Source organism: Stegastes partitus, unplaced genomic scaffold (genome assembly GCF_000690725.1).
Source record: "Stegastes partitus isolate 25-593 unplaced genomic scaffold, Stegastes_partitus-1.0.2 Scaffold390, whole genome shotgun sequence".
NCBI classification, from domain to species: Eukaryota; Metazoa; Chordata; class Actinopteri; family Pomacentridae; genus Stegastes; species Stegastes partitus.
In genome coordinates, this window is record NW_007578121.1 from 210,176 (window position 1) to 234,223 (window position 24,048).

Consider the following 24,048-nt stretch of genomic DNA (forward strand, 5'->3'; position numbering starts at 1 on the left):
GAGATAAGAAACTTTGAGATAAGCTTGTTGAGTGTTTGTTTAATGCTCATATATTTTCCAAAGGCTCATGCAGCTGGAGACGTGTTGGCTATATAAGTGAGTTTTTCCCATTTTTTCATAACTTGAATTTTAACCTTTTCCTGGCATGGCGAGGTGGGATCAACAGAAAAGTGCACCACAGTTTAAATGTATAACTGTGGGAATTAGAAAACAATATGGGTTTAAACATGAAATGAGAAAATAATATTTTAACAAATTTGATTTTAAAAAAATCAAGAAAAAATACATTTGAATTTAATGTTTGTTATGGTCTCTTATTTAAGCATTTGCCAGCTGAAGATGTGTTGTTGGGATTTTACCGTTTAGGGATCTTTAATAGATAGCTTATAGACATTGTTGTGAAATTTAACATGAATAGTCAAGCTCTTCAGAGGATCACTTGTAATGAATTGGGTGACATTCTGATGTTTTGCCTGGGACTGCCATCATGTCGAATTTTGCCATGAATCATTTTCTTTCATTTACAAGAAATGACCGTATTTGCATTACATTTGCTGTCTTTATTTATAGTCCACAGAGGAAGAAGCCGAACGATTCTGATGACTACTTGAGTTTTCTTTTAGCTATGCCATCCTTCCAAATTTCATTATTTGTGCAATGTACTGATGACACGGCGTCTATGACCCACTAGCTGGGCTTTAGACTTCAACCTTGTTTTGGAACAAGTTTGAAGTCTGTAATATAATACTGGGTGAGAGAAACTATAAACTAGGTTAACTACTGTATTTCCCAAAATGTGTGTTCCTTTAAAACTGGCACAACACATGCAGTATATACATCAGCATTTGGCAGTTTCAATAAGATAACTAATGCCTAAATTCTTAGCAAACATCCAAAACTTGAAAAGACTAATGTACATGTCTAGGTTGTTAGCATACCTGCACTATGGCCACAAACCCATCTGAGAATGTTCCTCGGAGAATGGCATTTCGGGTTGTACCAACTAATAGCTCTTCTTCATCCACGTCTGCAATGGTGCGAACTGCACCATACTTTTCTGGAATCTGGACAAATAATCATATTAATCAACAAGCTTTTCCCACTTAACTGACTGTAACCGAACACAAAGCTCCTCCAGCAACATCACACACATGCAGTTGTGGTTCACCTCACACTCTCTCTCAGGTGCCAGGTCGGCGCTCCAGCGGATGATCTTTCGGTCCTTTCCTCCTCCACTGAGCAAAGCGCCGCCCTGCAGGGTGCACAGAGTAAACACACTACCTTCATGGGCTCTGGTCTGTCGCATGATCTGGAACGTCTCTATCAGAAAAGAAATGAAAAGAAACAGTTTTATCACAGTGTATGTGGAAAAACATTGCACAAAAATTATGTCAATCTGAAAAACAAACATAAGCTAAAAGATATAAGCAGACAATGTAACAATGCACCGTGACCACTTATAAATAATGCAAAACATTGTAAGTTAAAATGTGTTTTATTACTATTTTACTGTATTATTTCTATATTCATTGCATACATTTCTCAGGGTTCCAAGATCCGTGCTTCAAAAGTGAGCAATTAATCAAGTTTCTTGATGGCAACGGTATCTCCAAACTTCACATTGACATTACATTTTTTAGCTTTATACTGATCGACTGCACTTACCTTTGGCTCCTTTACCCAGAGTTTTCACATCTGCAGCAGATTTTCCCCAGGTTAGGATGTTTCCTTCAGAGTCTCCAGTCAGAACGTCTCCAGTTAGGCTGAATACAAAGCACTGGATGAACTTGGGTTTCTTGTATTTCTGAAAACAATGTAGATTGTTTTAGATTAGTAATTTTATTGACATTAGTGCATGTTTACATTTTTTGTTTCACTATACTAATTACATATTTGATGTCCATATCTGCATTTGTACATCCATCCATCTCTTTTGGACATGCAAATTATTTGCTCTCAATTTTCCATTCTCTTTGTTGATGTTGCCTACTTCCCCTTTTGGCCTCAAACAGAGGAGGATGCAAATTTCATTTTGTAGCACTTACTAATGCCACTCCAGTAGGGAAAGCTAAGTAAATTGAAAGATATAGAAACTGTGATTATGAATAAACTCATGTTCATCTTACTCCAAAGATGCCTTGTTTCTTTGTAAACTGTCCTGCGTTGAGTGTCCAGAAGTAGACATGGGATTTACCACAGGTGATGATGTTGGTGCTGTCACTGGGGTTAAACTCCACAGCAAACACAGCCTCGTTGGTACTCTAAACAAACAGCAACACAGATGAGTTTAACACAAATATAGTGTAAAATAATCTGATTGCATCAGTCAAGTCTTCATAACATGAAAAGACCCAATGACATCACAGTTTTTACAAAAAGAAGACCTGTATCCAGCTAGGTGTCTGTAATACGTGAAACAAGGGAACATACAGTGGAAATATAAAGAAAAGGTGTAAACAATCTAACCACTGTGATACTGTTTATGTTTTTAGTATTTTCCATAGACCCATCTGCCAAAAGAAAGCACACAGTGAGAAAAGAATAGGATTCCAAACTATTCTATATTCTATGCTCACTACAACTCTTTTCACATTATTATTACAATATATAGCCACTGTTCATGTAAAAATCTTCATCAAAGAAGCCTTTAAAACCTTAAAATACACTTTGTGCAATTATTTAAAGCTGCACTGATCAATATGAAAGGTAACACTCACAGGGATGACTTCACAGAGATTATAACTAACTCTGTAGCTTATTTCAGTTTTTAGCCTGTTGTTGCGCTTTGTTTTGATTTTACAGCTATTGTTACTGTTTTGAGCTGCAGCATGCAGATGCACAATTTCAGTCATAGTGAAATGTAAGGACCACCCAACTTGTCTTGGGTACTGGTGGAATATCAAAGCAGACAGAAACATTGAAATGTTTTGACCAAATTTACACTATTATATAACTGGTTTGTGTTGTTCCATCTAAGCAGGGTTGTACCATCGAAGACCATGGGCACATATCAATGACCCTACAAAATCTCAGGGCTCTTGCTACATTATTTCTCAGTTTATTGCACTTCAAACATTGCTCCACAGATTGGCGTGAAAAAAAATGATTCAAAAATCGCCATGACCCCACCCCTCTTTAAGAATTTTAAACTCATAAGCTAATTACCTGTGGCCCTCTGCAGTTTAATACTGATGCAGTCATTCAGAATTGCACCTAAGTCACAGTATTAATCTGAGACATTAAATAATCACAGTTCAGATAATTTAGTGGCCATGGTATAGGTGGCATATCAGATAATGTGCTTTCAGTCTGTTTCACTGCCCCCAAATGGTAAAGAAATAACGAAAAGAAGAAATCTTTAAATTAGAAATAATGCAACTTGCATTTAAAGAAGCCCAAAGAAAACACAGTCGCAGGTCTAGTGTGACTCTGTATTCAGTATGTCCAGAAAGTACAGAAGTACAATTTCTACACAAAAAGCTCCATTCATGGCCGTGCCTTAAAGTGGCATATAGGGTATTCCACTGCTGTGGAGATGGGAGGGGGAGTATAATTATCTTGTTCCTGCTGGATGAACTCGTATGTTTATACAGTGTGGGCCAATGTTGGCCTTTCCAACTGAGCTGCCTTCCTACATTCAACCATACACTCTGCATGCTACGTTCCACAAAATAGAAAGTAAGTTCTTGCACAAGTCCATTAAATTCTTGACTTAAAATGATAAACAAGTTCAAACACCCACCTATGCATTCCCACTGCTGCACACATACACATATGCACAGATGGACAAATGCACTCATAAAATATTTACGCTGTTGCCATGACAGTCATGCTGAAATTGCTCTCAGGGAAGTTGAGGCGTTTTGGGAAAAAAGCCCATAAAAGCAAAGCAGAGACACCGCCACCATCTCCCTCCCCCCCAATCTCTCTAGAGAGACCACCTTTAGAAAAAAGATCTACACAGTGAGCATGCAGCTACACTGGATATTTGTCACCATGCTCACATGAGCCTGGTTAACTTTCATACTTCAGCTGAAGGATTCACTTATTTCTGTATGGTTAGAAAATATCACACAATTTCAGGAGTCAAATGATGATTCTTAAATTGTAAAATCGTGTCCCCCAAGGGCAGCCAGAAACTATGCAATTCTTTTTTTTAACAGAGGGACAGCCAAAACAAGTTAAAAGCATCCACCCTAATATCTTTTATATATAGCAAACATTTTAGCAAGAAGTTGTCTTTGTACCACTGTTAACTCCCTTCAACCAACGATTGTTGATTTTCACCAGCACAGTTTCACTAATACTTTGAGGACTAGGCGAGATACTAAAGTATTAACACTGGAGTACAGTTGCCCTTGAGTTTGTGAATTACATTGTGGGCTACAACTTGTTATTCAGCCTGTATTTGTTTACATATTGGTAAACTGGATCATACTGTATGCTGAATTAGCTGTTACCTGTACAGACAGTTGTACAGACTACTGTATCACTGGATTACTGTGATATTGAAGAGTTGCAGTAGAGTTGCAGTGTACAGCAGGAGTGAATATTGAATTTCCCCTCTGGGATAAATAAAGTATTTTTCATTTTATTTCATTTCAATATAACTCTGTGCAATATAATTTCAATGCCAACTGATTAAAAACTCTATCGCCTCTGTATAATTGCAATTTTTGCAAGTTAAAAAGTAGAGCAAGCAATCAAAAACATAGACTTTAGAAAGGCTATATTGAAAATAAAGGCCCCAAAGTAGGGTCTCAATGCATCAGTAAACATATCTGTGATCAGAAACTAAATTGAGTACATATATTCTATGATTTCCAGTTAGCCTCACTACATTAACATGAACTAAAAACACCAGAACTAATCAGATCTAATCAGAAGTGCAGTGATCAGCCTCCTAAACTGATGCAACAGACAGTGCACTACATATACAATTTAGCTCTGAAAAACAAATGGACAAGTGCTTTAGACTTAGCACAGGGGTTATTAATATAAATCTGATTTTGACAGTTTTTCTGTGACAGCTCAGACAGTGTAAAGAATATTGCATAACCCCAACTTCTATGGACAGTGCCCAAGAAAAACCTTAAACTCTGCCAAAGAGCATGAAAATAAGCCTGAGGAATACTGGGAGCATACTCTTTGGTCAGATGAGATCAAGTAAAATTAGCTACGCTAAGATGACGTGCTGCATATTTAGCATTAACATGGTCAAGACTAGCTGCAGGGTGGCGCAGTTGGCACTGTTGCCTCACAGCAAGAAGGTTGCCGGTTCGTGTCCCGGTGGGGGCACCGGGATCTTTCTGCGTGGAGTTTGCATGTTCTCCCCAGCGTGGGTTCTCTCCGGGTTCTCCGGCTTCCTCCCACACAGTCCAAAAACATGTTGAGGTTAACTGGTGATTCTAAATTGTCCGTAGGTGTGAATGTGAGTGTGCTTGGTTGTCTGTCTCTAAGTGTGGCCCTGCGATAGACTGGCGACTTGTCCAGGGTGTCCCCTGCCTTCGCCCTGAGTCAGCTGGGATAGGCTCCAGCCCCCCCGCGACCCTAGTGAGGATTAAGCGGTGTACAGATAATGGATGGATAGTGAATGCATAGTCTCAACAGTGGAGCACGGACGTGAGACTGTGATGATATGGGGCTGGATAAGTGTAAAAGCTGTTGAGGAGATGGCATTAATAGATGGCAACATGAATGCCCGTGGATATGCCAAAATATTGGCTGCATTAGTGATACTGCACAGGGGTTTAATCATTTCTGCTATATACTGTCTTAAGAGGATCTCATTTTTGATCAATTCAGCGTGGATTTTTGAATGTTTGTTGCATTGGGCTTCAGAGATAATGATATCCTCTGTATGTGTAAGTTTGGAAAATCAGAAAACATGCACTTTGTGTTTGTATGTTCATGTTTGACTGCTATTGAGGTGCCAATTTTGATGTACTTTAATTTAGGCTTTAAAGTTCTGTAACTGCCTTCATGAGCTGCATGTACTATTATTCATGCCCATAATATGGCACCTGTTGTGAGTAGTGCACTGTTTACATAGGGCACTGTACAATTTTAAGACTGTAACACTATAACATGATACTGCATTTTTTAAAACCCAGTAAGGTGTTTGACTGTGTAGCTATTTTTAATGAAAATAAGTAGACATGACTGATGTAATGTTGTTTAAATACCCTAATGATAAAGCCCATTACATTCATTTATACTTAACCTTAACTTTAGTCTGTCTGTTCCTTACCTTGACCTCTGCATGCTTCGTCCCCTTAGTACAATCCCATACTGACAGCATATGTTCATTAGAGTCATCGATCACACACAGGAACGCTCCAGAGTCCTGAAAATATCACATCACAACAAGACAAAAAATAACAGAATAGGTGTGTTTGCATATGTCTGGTCTTCAAATACAGGCTGGTCAAGAAAACACATGCCAAAACCAAAGAAATTTCCACAGCACCAGTCCCAAAATGTTATGTCATAGTCACCACTCTTTCAGAGAGCACTTTCTCCTTTTAAAACAAATATTGTTTTTACCTAATTATTTGAAAGCACTTCTACTTAGCCAGTTGTATTTTTTATATTTTTTTTCTTGCAAAAGTTAAGGTACCAACAGGGACAAAACATTTCCTGGAAAATTTTCACAGTATAAACTGTGAGGACAACAAAGGCCTAAGATTTTTTTTTCTTTTGTTTTTTTTTTTTAAATGTGAAACATCTGCTGTGGAAGTGTTTATTTTCATTGTTGTCCAATTTACTGCTATCCAAAAAAGGGAAATGACAGCATTTGAACCATCTGAGCAGTTTAATGCTTTCTACTGTTTTACCATGATGTTTGTTTTATTTAATCACACTTGAGGCCCATGTTTGTAATATCCACAATGGTTTAGTAGAACATTTGCAGAAGGAAGCCAAGCACTGTCATTAAATGGTTAATTTGCCCAAACAAACAAACAAACAAACAAATAAATAGCAGGACTGCTCTGTTGCACAATTTAAAAACATCTCCAAAACGTAAAATGTTCAATGTGATACGTTGTTGTCTGGAGGTTTTTGTTGTTTCTTATAGTTAAAGGTATTTCGAAAGCCACGTGCAATGTCCAGGCAAACTTATACCCGCAGTCCACATCCATTGAGTCTAGGATGGCATTACCAAAAACAATACAAACCAGGCCCATTTAGTCTTACCAAAACCTACCCATGCAGGTAAACTATGGTTACAGAAAAGCATTGTCTTCTTTCCTTTCATCACTCAGTCGAATACTTTAGAAAGCTGTAAAATCTTCTCCAAAGATGTGAGCTCCATCTGAACACTGAGAGGTTAATAACAAATGTGGACTGTCAACAAGACTGCAGTTCGACCCAAATTGTACTCAAGAAACATAATAAATCAGGTGAAGGCCAAGCCAAACATACGATCCAGTGAATCACAGACCTCTCTTGTTGCATGTGGGATTCATGTACACGTTTCAAAAATCAGAGGAAAACTTTGATGGGAGAGCCGGCAGGAAGACGCCTCTGCTCTCATTAAAGAACAAAGACGCTTTCTGGAAGGACATTCTTAGGACAGATGAGCCCACAACAGTTTGGTCACAATCAAACTCCAATGTTTGGCGAAAAGCCCACGCTGGATACCACCAAAAGTAACCTGACAGTGAACCACAGTGGTAGGAATGTCAACATGGAAGGATGCTTTTCTTTCTGAGGGCCTGGATGATTTCACATAATCAAGGAAGCCAAGCATTCTAAGGCTCATCAAGACATTCTTAAAGAAACAATTATGCCATTAGTTGTAGAGTTGAAGCTGGGCCGAAAGTGAGTCACAGGACAAGACAATGACCTGAAGCATTCCAGCAAATCAACAAAGTAATGGTAACCCCCAAAGCAGATACCAGAAATAATTAGTCACTTTAAAAAACAATTAAAGCTCAGGTAGGCAGCACTGTTGGCATCATGTAGCAAAAGTTCCATACTAACCTTTCAGCATCCTGTAATTTAAGTTGTCTGAAGCGACTTCTCAGCCTCTTCTCGGTTTTGTTTTCAGGCTTTAAAAAAATCTGTGCCCAGTTTTTAGCCAATCACAGGGCTTCACCCAGGTCAGGTGAGGTACTATAAATAGTGGTGAAAGCAACATGTGGTGGTACGATGGAGTAGACAGAGGACTTTCATTTGTCAGAGAGGGGTTTGAATTCTGAGTGAAGCCACAAATAAATGGGAACTTGTGGCTTGACTATGCTCATGTGTTTGAAATGTTTCCTCGTCTGGTGGGAGGGGCTTAGAACAGAGAGAGGAACAGAAGAGCAAAGAGCTGCAGGAGGAGAACTGTATATTGTACATTTCTGGCGTTTTTGTTTGCTTGTTTGTTTTTTTCTTTTTCCCAATTCCTGCTGACTGCAGCTTTAATCGGAAAAATTGTTGCTATAGAATGTGCACAAGACACTTTAGCACAAAGAACATAACAGTTTAAAAAAGTAATGAGTGTAAGTCATACGTTTTGTTTATGTTTAGCATTTCAAGAGTTTTAGAAGTTTAGATGAACATTTTCTATGTTTTTTTATTTTATTTTTTACAAGAATGACTGTATCTGTTCACAAACTTTCAACCAGCAATGTAAATTTGTTTCATACCAAAAGCCTGTTTCTGGCTGTAGTTTGATTAAATTCATTGCTGGGGTAAACCGTTATCAACTGGAAATGAGAATTTATAATATGTTACATTGCAATTAACTTACAGCAAAGGAAAATGCCACTGATCCCACTCCCCTCTGGAAGGCTCCCAGGCCAATTTGCTGCAGGGTGACCAGTGTGACGGAGTCCCAGATATGAACACATGGCTGCAGAGGCTAGCACACATTATACATACAAAAAAATTACTTACATTTATCTGTAGTATAATGTTTCAGTTGTTTTAGTTTTTTTTAAATCATGTTATTAGAATTGGAATGGCTATATGAGGGAACAGCCAACATTTTGAGTGTAAATTAATGCAGTAAATGGTGGTTAAAGAAAATATCTGTTTAAGTGTCTTGTTGAGGATCAAAAATTACAGCAATAGTTACCTTTCCATCTTTATCCACCCCTGCTGTTTGCCCAGATGCTACTCGCACTTTGTCGGGGTGAACGGTGAGACTGCAAAAAAGCAAAGATATCTTACCTAAATGACAAGAACTGGCTGGAAAAAAGCTTCCAAACAAAAATCTATTAAAAGTCATCGCATCATGGAAACATATCAGGGTATAGAATTGTATCTACCATGACAAAATGACAAACATGCTCTTACAGTGCAGTCTGTGTTGGGAGTGCAAGATATATTTGGCAGTGCTGGCTCTGTACTGCAACGCATTTGAAATGACTCTGAGGTGAAATGTTGACTCTCGGGTTTAATTTGAAAGAATTTAAATACAATGTATACAATGTATGTCATTATATTTAAAGCTGTATATGTTTATTTTGCTGCAGTTTTTACAACAAGCAACCCCTTTCTGATTTCATACAATCATCTGATCCATTGTTTTGACAGTGTTTGCAGCTTTAACACATCTACACAGGCTGAGTGATGTGAGCAGCAGCAGTAGCAACAGTGAGTGCTGTCTATGTGTCGATACAGGAGGCACTCAGCTACAGTGGTGAGCATTGGTCACCTGCATTTTAGAAGTATTTAGAGCCCAATTCATTGGCGTAAAACAGTGACAACTGGACTTGAAGCCTAAAAATATGCTTTTGGTTTGCTTTTTTAGTTACGCATGTATAGAGCTGTACATACACAACACAGAAGGCTGCTGTTAGATCAGATGCCCATTTAATAGACAAAAAATGCAACTGAAACTCTTTCTGAGTAGAACCCTTTACTATTATTATCTTTGATACAGAGATATTGGGAGGTATCATTCCTGATGATGCTTTGCTAGGCCAGCCACATCCATAAAAAATGACTGCAAAATGGTAAAAGAGTAGATGAGGCGCACACCTTATAAGTCAATTCACAGAAATAAAATATCCCATACCCACTAATTTTTTGCAGTAATCCTGAAAAACCTGCCCCTACAAACTGCCACTGACTGAAAGTACACATAGTATGACAGTCTTTAAGTATCATTCGGAATATCATTGTCAGTTCCCTATTATTCTAATTTCATCCCTCTTATGCAATATAAGAGTGCACGATCAAAAAGTTTTGCGACTGCTCATATGCGAAAACAGAAACTGTACCAGATTTAAACTTCCTCTTCTCTAAAAGGTATTTTAATTTGAAGGGTCATTGTTTTGACACAGTGGAAGAGATCCAGCAAACTTCACAGATGGTGCATGGTGCATTTACAGAACTGGACTTCTAGAAAAAGCAGGTTTTGAATTCCAGTAATCTTTAGTGGGGGCACTGTGAATGGTATTTGGAATCAGTTAGCATCAAGCAAGCCCCAGAGCCCCACCTCTGACCCCTGAATATTTTTACATTTTTACCTTAGCTGGTCAAAGAGGCATCCAACCACATTTATTCTTTGGGGACAGTGTTATTTTGTATGGTGACTGAAATGATTCAGAGGCGTGTAGGAACATGCCAGTACGCAAATCGCCTCCAAAATCTCTGGAGCACACAGTAAAAACAGCAGTATGAGGCCTGGTGCTGAGGTCAGGCCAGGGTTAGGCAGATAGAAAAGAATTGGCATGTTGGTAACCACTAGCCAGGTTGGTAATACCTCTGATGTTTATCTTCAGATTAAATTAATTAAAAAAAAAAAGAAAAAAAGGCAGGTAGGAACTTCCATTTTCTATCAGATACAAAAGTTTTTCATGGGAGTTTGTTCCTCCTATTGTTTGTTGTAGCTCAAGTTTTTTCTTTTTTTTTTGACATCTGTTTTACAAATGCTATTCCAACATCAAACAGACTTAAAAGGCCCTAGTATTTCGAAACTGAAACCACATCCAGAGCAGCAACATATACAGCAAACACTACTGAACAAAGGAAACAAAAAACATCCAGATGTTTTTCTCAACTTTAGAGACAAAGCCAACATATAGAGATGTAAACTAAACAACCAGTCCGTTCTGTCATCATCACTTTACCAAAGCATCACTGGATTTTGAACAGACATTTCATGACATGCAGATATTCTGAAATTAGAAATGCGATTCCTTCTTAACTAATTCACACAATTTACACAACCTGTATTCCTCCAGGATGTTTCGGCAACTTCAAGGGCCTGATGAAGGATTCTTGTTCTCAACTGTGCAACCAAAAAACTTTCACTATACCATCAGGTTCAGTGCTTGATTTGATGTTTGTCATTTTGGTTTTAAGCAAATGCCTCTATGTATAGAGTCTCCTATTTTACATTTCTTGAATCCACATATCCCCCAAGCATAATTTAATACAATGAAAACACATGCACCAAAAAGTTGTAAGTAAGGTACCCAAGATCCTTACAATATTTTCAACCTGCTGACAACAGACCTTAAAGCTCCTCAAGTTGAACTTCCATCTTAATAGGACATAAATTCATCAAGAGTAAATTCCAAATATTTATAATTGGGTGTATATTTAAACTTTGGACAAGGCATACCAGTAATTTCTCCCATGTTTCTAAACTAGACAAATAAAAATGTTGATCTATTGTTCTAGGTTTAGTTTTTTTTCATATGTATGGATTGTATGGACTGATATATATACATGGCAGTTGATTCATGTTGTTCTACTGACCAGCGGACGCAGTCTGTGTGTTTGCGATAGTGCCGTTGCGTGCGGTTGTTGATGTGATAAAGCACAATGACACAGGCGATGAAGTACACTGCCTCGCCTGTTGGGAGGAAGTACAGATTGGCCCGACAGTCCCGTCCTCGGTAACCATAGCTAGCATGATGGGGTCAAGGTGACATCATTATCTCATACAATTAGGGAACAATTCACACAACAAACAAAACTGCATCATTAAAGTTACCCAATGTTTTTGCTGGCAGAGAGGTGAGAAGATAATTCATTCAGTAAACTGGCCCTTTTTATGGCAACCACATCTTTAAAACTATAAATTAATATGTTGTTGACTCTGCTCTCCCAGACACTAGACTAATAGAGTGATACTTGCCAATATGCTGTGTGGCTTGAATCCAGGAAACAACCACACAGTAAAACCAGCACTGTCTGAATGTAGCATAACCCTTACAAATATGAACATGAGCTTCAACAGCGCTGTGGCACTCTGAAAGGATACACCCAGTCCAGCTCCAGCCTCTCAGACGGCGGCTCCATCTTCAGGTCTTCATAGTTTTGGATATTAGAGGGGATGTACATGGTTATGGGCCGGCCTCGGATGAACATTTTGATGGACTGTCCTGGAATACATACACAACAGTCATGTCGCTGTGAGTAGACACAGAATTGGACAAGGAAAAGCCTTAGTTCATTTTCTCTTGATGCATCATGTTCTTGTATAGCCCTTTTCAGTCATGGCATACGCAGCATTGCTGATTCATCAGCCCATTTAAGTGATGGCATTTGGCATCAGAGATTGGTCACATCCTCACAGCTTCGTTCAGACATACCTACCACAGTGAAAGAAAGAACTATGGTACACAAGTGATGTGAGAAGTGAGATTGGGCAGTAAATTAGATGATGTAAAATACATCATGATGCACTAAAAATGAAAGACGTAATCTAAATCTGACATGTAGCACAAGATTTACCTGCAGCAATGTCCTTAACTTGGGACAAATATAAATCTTCAACAAAAAAATACCATGTGCAACTGGTCAGTTTTTGTTTTTTTACTCCAAAGCTTAATTCACTAATTAACTAGTCGTGCAGCAAAACAACATGAAAGCACAACATTTGGCACACTGCATATCACTTCATGAAGCTGTTGCCATTAAATTGTTACCAAACAACATGCTGAGCAAACATGGCGCATCACTGTCATCCTATTTCAAGTCTTTTGTATCCACCTGATGAATCAAGTTCTCCAATTCCAAGCCCATCACTTACTCTTAGTATGGCTATACTAGTCAGTAGCCGACTGACAACAGCAGAAGACTGCAAATGGGATATTGCTGGAAAAGTGTAGCCTGCTCTGTTAACATTCAGTGCATGAAAAGTGTAAACATACAAAGCGACATAATAGCAGGTCTACCTTGGCTATAGGTTCCTCTTCTGGAGCCGGGTGATCCTGTATGTGAATGAAAGCACGAGGTTAGCCAGCCAAATAAACACATACACCCTCTGAGCTCTAAATTTCAGCTTTCTCCCGCCACAGTTGACCTAACTTTGACTTTAGGAATCCCCAAGGATCTATTCTCGATTTATGTGAGTTAGATCTATGAGCTTTAAATTTCAAGAGGGTTCTATTTTCCTTTTCCGTTTCTTTTTGGACTTCTAACCTGGCTCTGTTACCTTGTCAACTCTTGTGTTCTTTTATGGGACTGGAGGGTAAGGCCAAGAAGCAAGGCTACGCAGACTGAAATATAAATGTTCTGACTTAGGGGCTTTAACTGTCTCTCTGAGCAAGAAATAGTAGTAAAAGGCCAGAGAGTTTCGCAGAGTCAAGGCAATGACGCCTTCCTCTTTTAACCAATAACAAAATCCACAGGACAGTAAGGAAACCAGACAGGAAGATGAACTCATTCTCACTTGAGTAGATGTGGGATCTGACAAATGACTTCAGTAAGTACAAGAAAGATAAGAACCCCGATCATGAACACTGTCTGATTATGTGACCGCTCATATAAGAGAAAAATGTGACCCATTCTGAGTGAGAACAAAATCAGAATCAAGACTTTTGGTACAGCATGTTGGATAAGCCCAGTTCAACAGTGTCAGTAACAGCAAACATAAGCAGTTCTCAACATTTAATTAGACATTAGAAACAATAGTATAGCAGACAGTAATCACATACTAATTGCATTTTTTGTTTAATGAGACCAACAGAGGTTTAAAGAAGAGAGCCAGGCCTTACCATGTTAGATTATATTATCAATAGTTCAACAATTCATGAAAACTGTTAGGACATATTTGTGGAAATTTATCCTCAAGCCTCTTAGTGTTTCTTATGGCAATGATTGAAGTTAGCACCACAGAATTTGACACATTTCAGTGAACACTGATACAAAAAGTGTTTCCTGCTTTTCATTAAATCTACATAGCATTAGCAATTAGCTACTTAAGACGTTTAAGAGGACCCACTATGCTGTTAAACTTGTGCTTCACTCATTTGTAAGTTCTGATTTTTATTAAACAGAAAAATTTATTCTCTGGAGACCACAAATACAGTTGCTGCCATCACCTCAGACAGCATTAAGGTTCACTTCAATTTCAGCTGGACTACAAGTGCAGTAAGAAATATGTTAAAATTGGATTGATAATGAAATATTTTTGGTGCCTTTGTTCTATGTCGCAGGTTAATATTTCCTACTGCTTTACACTGTTAAGAAAATAAAAAGCAAGACTCACATGCCAAGCACAGCAATTACACAAATGAATGAGAGTTATGACGAGATGGAGATTAAATCAGAAGAAGACTTGAAAAATGTGTTTTTGGCATCCGACACAGCAGAGCTGATCATCCATCATTCTGTCAAGCGAGTTAGAGTAGTGCAGCAGCTCAGCTAACCGCAGTAAACGTGGCTCAAACAGGTCCTACAGTCTTAGGCTTCACAAAACACATAAAAAGTGATGACAAGTTTAAAAACAGGGGCGGAGAAATTTCCTGTTAAGTGATATTTTTGGTGTTCAAAGAATATGCTAAGCCATAAAGATAGCCTCTAAATGACCTGGTAGCTTATAGCTGGACGTCTAGCTGAGATAAAGCAGTTTCACGTCAGTAGGTATTTAAACAGGTTTTGAAATGTAGAGGCTCCCCACGTTTTCTTATCTTTACTTACTAGATACTAAAACAAAGTAGTTCAACATACCTAATATGTTTACTGGCAACACAGTACTTCGAAGTGCTTGTAATGTTCTCATGAAGCTTAAAAGTAAGGCATGGCCGCTAATTTAAATTAGCCTATTTCGAAAGGAGCAAAACCACATTTTTCTTCTTATAAATAAAACCTTTGCTCAATTCAGTACTGGGTCTGGTATAACCAATACTGCAGTTTACTGTGTCTGATCCCTAGAGAAAGGTTCTGCCATTCTTCACACGGTATTTTTTCAGCTGCTTTTTGCTAAAGAAGTCATATGACATATTTGGCCAGGTCATAGTTTTTACTTTTTTCTTCTTCAGAAACTCATGTGATTTTGGCAGTGTGCTTTGGATCACTGGATCATACTGGAATATCCCTCTTTTGCCAAGCTTCTGCAAACACAGTCATTCTTGTCAGCCAGCATTTGGGTATATCCACAGTCATTCACAATGTCATCTCCTCAACACCTTTTGCATTCTTGTCGCGCCACATTATCACATTCTAACCTCCAGACTTCATTGTCAGAACTATGCATTCACTGTAGTAGTCCTGGTCAAGTTCATGTAAAACATGCTAGACCCACCTGAGCCAAACTAATTTTTCTTGGTCTCATCTGACCAAAATGTGATCAAAGTTTAGCCAGCAAGGGTTGTTACTTGGATGCTGTTTATAGTCTGTTTGTCTTTCATAGCTGTGCTGATTCTAAAAAGCTCTTGAACACAAGGCACCTCCAGTTACACTTATTCCATTAAGTTATAATTCAAATAGGTTGATTCAATATTTTATTTTTTATCACATTCAGAGTGTGTCATCCTGTCAGTGGCTGTTCAGTGACTGTAAAACATATGGTAGCAACTACTGAGAGCATTTCTTGAAACAAAGACTTGAAATCCGATATTCCATATCTATCAGCCATGCTTGATGTCTAGCTTGTGTCACAGGAAGATAACATCAGGTCTGCAAAGCTCTGATTGGTTTGGCTGCTGTTGTTTTGTTTTTTTAAACAGAGGACACAAGTCTTAATAAACACAACTCCAGGACTATCTGAATTGCTGAACAAACCACAGATGTGAACAATTCTGATTGTGGCCAAAGCTATTAGAAGTGCATGTCCATGAATATTACAATTTTGAACTAAAACCCAGTGATGTACATTCTGAATGTTTTCACCCACCTGACACTTAGAAACGATTACACAAAGGCAATCAATAAGATGTTCACTAGTTTTGACCAGAATTCTGTCTTTGCTCATCTTCCACGAATGATGTGTAAGAGAGTGTACTCTAACATTCCGTTTTGCAGGAATGAGGCCTAAAAATGGGGCTAACCATAACCAGAGTAAAGGCCAACACTCATAAAAGCTACGCTAACCACAAGCGTGGTTGGTTGGGAAATCCACTCATTTTTGCACAAATGACTACATGTGTGCACCAATGAGAAACTGCCTGGGCACAAGTACAGAAGTATAGTTCAACTCAGGCTTCGCCAACACTGGAGTCAGGCCACACCAACACATGGGAAAAGTCCCTGATTTAAACACGACATGTGATAATGATCACTGAAAGTCTTTTAAAAGCTATTTTGTATTCTACAAACTGCATTCACTGGGGAAAAAGCATTCCTCACTGTGCTGCTTTTGAATTGCACTCCTAAAAGGTCATTTGTAGACAATGTCTGGCATGTAGCATTCAGACAAAAAACTGCCAAGAACAAGTTTTGCACCAGTAACATGTAACAGTGTCACAGTGATTCAAAGAATTCCCAAGAGGACTTTATGCCAACACAAGAGGATTATTATGGGTATGGTTACCCTAACCCTATGGAACGAGACACGAACAAGGAACACTGACAGACCTTGTTGCTCAGCTCTTTGCTTACATGTCTCTGATGGTATCTAGCTGTCTGATCATCTGCATGCAGGTGTGTCTTAGTCTTGTCTACATGTTTATCCTGTAAACTGTCTTTGAGCTTCTAAAAAGCACTACAAATAAAATGTATTATTATTATTATTATTGTTACGATTACACCCACAGCAGCGGATTAATCCAGTTTAGCTTGGACTCTGCAGCATCTAGCTGCTCCGTCTCGTAACAAATAACAGCAAAAAATTTAAAACATAACTGGGATGGTAATGGGCCTGTAAACATGTTTAATTTAACTAATGACATTTGTATATGAGTTACTGCACAACCTTGTGCAAATTACATTTGCATGCACATAAAGCACAATACAACAAAGACAGCTTATTTAAGTTAAAGGACACATGGAACGTAAATGACACTAATATGCACTGTGTGCGTACTGTAAGCTGCAGTGATAGGCAAGTAAGCAGAAATTAACAAAAAGTAATCAAACAACCCATTAACTGTCACCTTTTCAGCACACACTTAAAACCAGTAAACAGAGCTTAGAGAAACAAAAAAGAAATGCACATGTGAAATAACCAACAGTAGTTTAAATTTCATTTTAAAAATGGGGCTTTCACGTGGGAACCCACTTTTCTTATTAAAAAATTGGTTGAAGGAGAAAATAGTTTTTACTGTAAGTGGGTAAACTAACAAGAAAATAAAAAGATTGATGGAAAGTTATGAGAGTTGCAGAATATCTCGTTTTCTTCTAGGTCTAAGATTCTGTATTAAACACCTACTGCCAGGTTTCTGTCACAGATATTTTGAGTGAGATTAGGCAATAACAGAGTTATACATTTTTGGCCATGACTTGATGACGGACAACACAATGGCTCCTAACCAATAACAGAAACAGAAAACTTTAATGACCTTACCTGCACTGGCGAGCAGCTCCTTAGCCCGGCTGTGGAGACAGAAAAGAGCCATGTGAGACAGACAGGAGAAACAATTCCATCAATTAATAGCTTTTGTCCATCACTCCTGGACTTTAGAATCACTTTGTGTATCTATGATGGTGTTCATGGGAATGGAATTTTATTATTATTCACAGGGGCCATTGCTGTTCCAGCAAGAGTCTCTTTGATGAGATATGTGAAGCTGCAGCAGCCATAGGAAAAAGTGAGCTGTGTGACTGTGTGGTGACAGCTGTGAGTGATGGTGGTGTGGCTCACTTCTCCAGGCTGGGGGAGCGGGTGAGGAGGTTGGCCGAAGATGCTGCTTTTTTGTCCAGGCGTTTCCTCTGCCTCTCCGGGTTCCCCAGTTTCTCACTGTTTCTACGAACCCTGGAGTACCACAGGAAAAAAGAGTCAGCTTCCATGTTTAAACAATCCACATAGATTACACACAGATGCATGCAATTATCCTGCTATTTATACATGCAAAGTATTCATATGCTACCAGTGTAAGTACATGCATGGAACCCAAAAACATGCAGGTTAGTTTGCAAAGTTTGCAATCTTTTAATGTTTTAATTCACATTCTTCCAATAGTAGAAATTCATTTTAATTACACTATCTTTTAGCTTTAGCCATTGTTACTTTTTGAAATATTAACACCAAAATAATTTTACTTTTGCGAAGCCCCATCTACTGTTCCTGTCAGTCTTTTCTATTTAATGGATGGTGATTACAGTGATAACAGTGGTATATTTACGATCGCAATTTGTGATCATTTGTGAAACACTGGGCTAGTTACTTAAGACAGACCTAACAGTAAATTTTCCTTTCTGTTTGATAACTACTGGTTTTGCACTTGTTTGAAATGAAAATGATGGCAGATTTGATCAACTACAGCTAGCTAGCTAGCTTATCGACATTAAAGGAAAATTCCACTTGCTGTGTTTCCTATCAATATGCCCATTGTGCTTACTTTGCACTCCATTATAGAGACTAAGGCAAACAACTGATACAAAACTGCATATTTGGTCACTGACTTAATGACTGGCATATTGGTCTGCGAACAGTGCTTTGTTTAGTTGTGTAAGGCTAACTTTGTTTAGGACCTGTTGATGCCAGACTTGAAAAATCTCCATATGTCTGTGTATAAGAGTAATCCCAGCTGTGGAACTATAACTAACACATTTGTGGCCTTGATAAACATTATCTTCCTGTAGATGGTGTTTCACCTCCCCGAACAAAGGGGAAGAAAAGACCAAGACAAGCCAGAACAAATACTCAGCTCGTCATACAGTCAGTAATAGCTGTTACAAGTTAGAGTCCCTTTTATGTGTTGGATATCTTGTTTGCTGTAAAATGAAGAAGCGGATATACTACAGCCCTGATATTACAAAACAAGAAGCAAACAAACTGTTAAATCCATCCAAATGAGCCGACAGAGCAGAGGGTTAGTCTTAACATGTTCATAACAAATAGTTTGAACAGTAACTTGTTCACCTATATTTGTAATTTCTCTTCGGAACAATTTTGGCGATCATGTTGGTTTGTTTGACCAAAACATGTTATCTTAAAGTAGTTGCGTCTTGTTTAAAGATCTCAGTGATGTACAGTGTTATCATTAGGAACAGAAATGTTGCACACAACCACAAAAATTGCACCAAAGTTCTAATAAACTAAAAATACTTTTTGTCACTTGCATAAAACTATTACAATGTTTTTCATTCAGTGCCAATTCTAATTTTGAAGTGTCAACTTGCAAAGGAGAAGATTGGTGCAAATAACCTCACTTTTAAAAGTTGTGTTGACAGTAAGTGTGAGCAAACACACACGCAGCTATAACTCATAATTCATCTCTTATTGTCTTTGAGGGGTTCTTGTGACACACCCTGTTCCTGAGGACATGCCTCTGTAGCAGAAGCATCAGCAGAGGAAGTGTTACGAGACTAAAAAAAAGTACATCACTGGCCTCGGATCTAGGAAGTGAAACTTCGCTGGCAACCTATCTTCCTAAAACATTGTACTAATTAAGCTTTTAGTGTAGGTTTGAGGAGGAAGAAAACTGTCGGCTTATTCCGTCATCACACTGAGGTTCACTTCTCAGCTATTACTCAATTACTTCACCAGGTTCCACACTGAGGATTTGTCCTTCTTAAATAACCATCTTATATGAAGAACTTTTAAACCCCTTGACCTACTTTATCTCTCTCTGTTGTTATTACATTGCTCCCTGAGGAGATTTCAAATGTGATCAGAACCCTATATTAGTCTAAGAGCAAAGTCTACCACATGAAACTTCTGCATACATTTCAACGTCTGGCTTCCCTTTCTGTGTGAATGAACTAATGACTAAGTAAAATGTTGAGTTGTAGTCGGATGAGGACAGAGGCACAGCTCAGGTTTCTATTGAGGGTAACGACAGAGTGATACTGAGGTTCTGAAGCATATGTTATCCATCACAGATGAAACCCTCTGACAATCAACAACAAGAAAGTAGGACAAAAGAACAAATAAGTACACAAACACTTTCAGCAGAAAACAAAAGCAGCAGTGACCCAGCACTGTGTCCTCTACTTTTTAAGGAAGTCTGTCATTTGATAGGTTCACAGTGGAGAACAAATCACAGCATGCATTTTTTTTGAGAGCAACAATGTTAGGAGTGATTAAAAGGTTAGAGTAGAATTGCACTGAGAAAAAAAAAACAAAAAAAACTTAAGGCAGTTTGTGCATTTCTGCAAAACCCAGTTGAATGGCAAAACCTTAGAGGCACTGTGTCAACTCTGCACATCTGCATCGTCTTACGGAGCCTTCAACTTTAATACTTTATGGCAACAGTAAAATTGTAACTGAGCGGACCACTGTTTTTTTTTTTTTTTTTGATGAATATTAACTCTGGTGTAGCCTGTTTATGCAGATATTCCACTTCAAAACATTTTCTGTCCTTGAAAGGTTACATCTGTACAGTCCTGTAAATCCCCAACCTTTCTTGTTCACTCTGAGTGTATACATAATGTAATTCTAACCCTACCCCTTCTTGTATATTGTACTGTTTAATTGCCCTTACGTCACATTTTCCACAGGATTCAAATCTCTGTGTGCCGTGAAGCTAATTGTGGATATGTCACTCAGTGTGAACGAGTGCCACCATTATGTTCTGCTATGGCTTTATGATTCCCAGCCCCCTGCTCAAACACATGAAAAAGAAAACATACAAAGAGCTGCAGCGACTATGACGACAGAACATGTCATCATTACACTCTGGCAACTTGAGGCTTATTGTTTAATGGGGTTTGGAGTGCAACTGGGGTTTGCAGAGTGAGAATCAGAAAAACTGTGCTACAGTTGATTCGTCCCTAAAAGCCACACAATCAGCCATGAGAAGATATGATTATGGTTATGAAGAAAGCGGTGATGACGGAGATAACGCACAGAGGCTTCTGTCCTTCCTGTATGGTGGACAGAGGTCCGGAGCGAGAGCTGAGGTTTTGGTCTGAGGTCCTGAGTGAGACTGAGGCAGAGCCTGGCTCCTCTGGAGAGCAGCTTCTATCCTGGAAGTCCTCCCTCTGGAGGCCTCTGATTGTGGTGGGTTGAATGGGTTCCTCCACTAATGACGTCCAAGTCAGTTCTTTATCCTGCTCCCCTGCTCCTTCTTCATCTTCTTCCTGCTCCTCATCCTCCTCCTCCATACCAGGAACGCGGTGGAGCTTAGCCCGGGTCCCCTCAGGCACAGACTCGCTTGGAAAGAGGGCATCCTCCAAGTGTAGGCTCTGGACCCTTCTGGAAAGAGGGACCCGGTCCTGCCCAGCGTCCTGCACTGGCAGGCTAGGCTCTGTTTGCGTTGCCCTTTCCATTGTTGCTGGTTTGGTTCGGTGCTCCATGGACACTATGTGGCCATTAGCATTGGTCACAATGCTGTCTGACATTTGGCTAGAGATAGTTCAGAGGTTGAAAACAACATAGGATAATTATACAGGTAATCACACATACATACGAACTCAATTAGGGTTCTGAACAGACAACCATGTCACAGATGCCTCAAGCTATATGGCTATATATCTAGTGAAACAATACATTAACAATACAGCTCTTCATTATCCATTTTGTCACTCTAAGTCCCTGGCTTGAAGGCGCAGTACCTGGTCGCAGGGTGGCGGATCCCATCAGTGGCTGAGCTGGTGGACAGTTTTCTGCTGCTGGTGCAACCATCTGAGCCGCACACTTGGTTCAGCACCCGTGCAGCACCTGGGTTCACTGAGTGGATCAAAGCAGATTATTAGTTTTTCTTGAGTGATACTGCACTGGACTCTGTAAGTCCAGACATTTTTCCATGGCCAATGGATAATTAAATTACATTATGCACCATCTGAGACAGAGCTTCTTTTGAAATTTTGTGACGATCGTGCCAACACACAGTGAAGATCACCCACCTGCTATGAGCTGTTGCTTCAGTAATGGGAGGAGCTGGTCGTGGATGCGGATCTTGCGCAGAGCATCTGCCAGCGAGGATTTCAGCAGTGTGATCTCATCCTCCTGTGCCTGCAGACGCACTTCCATCATAGATGCCCGGTCTGGGAACTCAGCGCTGCTGTCTGCTGAAACATCATCTACAAAGGGAACAGCAAGATAGCAGAGAGAGCATCTGCTTTATTCAACTGGTAGGCTGTGTTCCAGTACCCTTTAAAACTCGAACTTAGAACCCAGCAGGTTTAATGCACCGGAATCCTGTAATTACCATCTGTGGCCACAGAGTCCGCTGGTGCCTCTACTCAGGAAAAGGTAGCGTTGCCTTAGTCTCTTATTTTGAGCCACAAGAGACAATGCTAAACGTACCAGTGACAGACAATGTCCATAAGTCAGAACACTAGATTACTGCCAAGAACATTTATTTATTTTTGTCTTTAGATGAGATCATGAAGGCATGCAATTGTAGTTGACACTAAAAGAAACATGCAACCTTTCCAATAAACACTAACTTTTGTAAAATTAAAGGCTTTTTTCCATCACTCTATGTTGTTTTTTGTATGTTCAAGAAGCCAGAACACTTGATGCCAGTCGAACCGAAGTCTGAATGTTAAAGGATTAGAATATGCCTGACATCTAGATGGAAATAGAAATGGAGACAGAACATAAATACATACTAACAACTCTATAATAGTTGACTACAGCTATAAAAAGCGCTCTGTTTTGTGAAGTCAATCTTGTGTTGTTCTTGTACATGTGTGTTTTGGTGTGTATTGTTATCTTTGTGAGGACTACAGATTTAAACCATGAGGACTTTTCTGTATTATGTTGGCATTTCCAACTGTCCTTACTATTGTAAAGGACAGTTTGAAGGGTAAGACTTGGTCTTTCTGTTCAGGTCAGGGTTAGGATATTGGTTGGGGTTAGATATTTAAGGAGACGGATAGTGTGTTCACATGTACAGAAAGACAAATTTATATATATTTGCTGGCAAGCTGTCAATTCTTATTGGCTTACAGATGTTTAGAGCATTGTACTCAAACAGAAGATTGTCCAAAGGCTTCTCAAAGACCCTATTGTGGGTGAAGCAGAGCTACAGTTCACGCATGTGCATATGAAGCACATAGCTGGTTCTGCTTCAAAAAGTGTGTGTGTGTATGTCTGTGGAATGCCTCCTTCTGTTCTTGTGTCATAGGATGGAACACAGTTGGCGAACAACAAGAGGATATTTTCCTGCTTCAGCTCCACTCAGCTGTGTTGGTAGTCTTCACGATTACTCAGCTCCTCAATTCGCACTCAGCCATTTAAGTGTTATTTTTGCACTGCAGTCCAACAAAGTCGGGCGTTAATTGACCGAGAAGTACGAAGGAAATGGTTTGCCCACTCCGTAATAAGTAGGTAAGAGGTCCTCAGATGCCACTTTTTTTCTGCAGCAATCCTCTAAAGCCTCATGGACTCAATTTTAGCAAAGGCTAACAGTCAACATCCCCAACATGGAATTACTCACTGCCAGTTATTGTAGTCTCCACCTTCATTTTAGCATGAATTCAGATGCTCTGGCCATTCACATGGCCCTAGTGGGAACAAAAGCAACAACACTGCCAAGTAAATTACAAGTTAAAGTAAGACTACTATAATCAAATCAATCAAATCATGGCCTTTACCTCAGCTGCAGAGTATATTAGGCCGCAATTTGAAACTTCCTCACATTAGAAATTGGCCTTTGTTTCTAATTTTCCATGTTTGTTTATAAATAGACTTCAATCCAGCTATTTTCTGAAGCTTTTCGGGTCACAGTGGCAGAACACTCGGCAAGATATTCCTCTCCCCAAGGACAAGTGTCTCCTACATCCTGACCCACAGTAAAGAAAAATTCAAAATCAGATCGTGTC

At 39.2% G+C, this 24,048-nt stretch overlaps 1 protein-coding gene across 2 annotated transcripts in view; it reads right to left on the reverse strand.

Moving 5' to 3' along the window:
- The window catches only part of eml3 (EMAP like 3), a 50,649-nt gene that overhangs the window by 5,924 nt on the left and 20,677 nt on the right, over nucleotides 1–24,048 (reverse strand). The window contains exons 2-16 of one of the 2 annotated variants that reach the window (XM_008285182.1): nucleotides 22,123–22,299; nucleotides 21,832–21,946; nucleotides 21,125–21,622; nucleotides 17,975–18,085; nucleotides 17,678–17,706; nucleotides 13,128–13,163; nucleotides 12,212–12,332; nucleotides 11,704–11,853; nucleotides 9,068–9,137; nucleotides 8,741–8,851; nucleotides 6,251–6,346; nucleotides 2,127–2,261; nucleotides 1,666–1,804; nucleotides 1,169–1,320; nucleotides 939–1,064 (exon numbers count right to left, since the gene is read on the reverse strand). In XM_008285182.1, the coding sequence (XP_008283404.1) occupies nucleotides 939–1,064; nucleotides 1,169–1,320; nucleotides 1,666–1,804; nucleotides 2,127–2,261; nucleotides 6,251–6,346; nucleotides 8,741–8,851; nucleotides 9,068–9,137; nucleotides 11,704–11,853; nucleotides 12,212–12,332; nucleotides 13,128–13,163; nucleotides 17,678–17,706; nucleotides 17,975–18,085; nucleotides 21,125–21,622; nucleotides 21,832–21,946; nucleotides 22,123–22,299 (2,066 nt within the window). The remainder of the gene's footprint in view (nucleotides 1–938; nucleotides 1,065–1,168; nucleotides 1,321–1,665; nucleotides 1,805–2,126; nucleotides 2,262–6,250; nucleotides 6,347–8,740; nucleotides 8,852–9,067; nucleotides 9,138–11,703; nucleotides 11,854–12,211; nucleotides 12,333–13,127; nucleotides 13,164–17,677; nucleotides 17,707–17,974; nucleotides 18,086–21,124; nucleotides 21,623–21,831; nucleotides 21,947–22,122; nucleotides 22,300–24,048) is intronic. The other variant, XM_008285183.1, reaches the window with a different exon arrangement.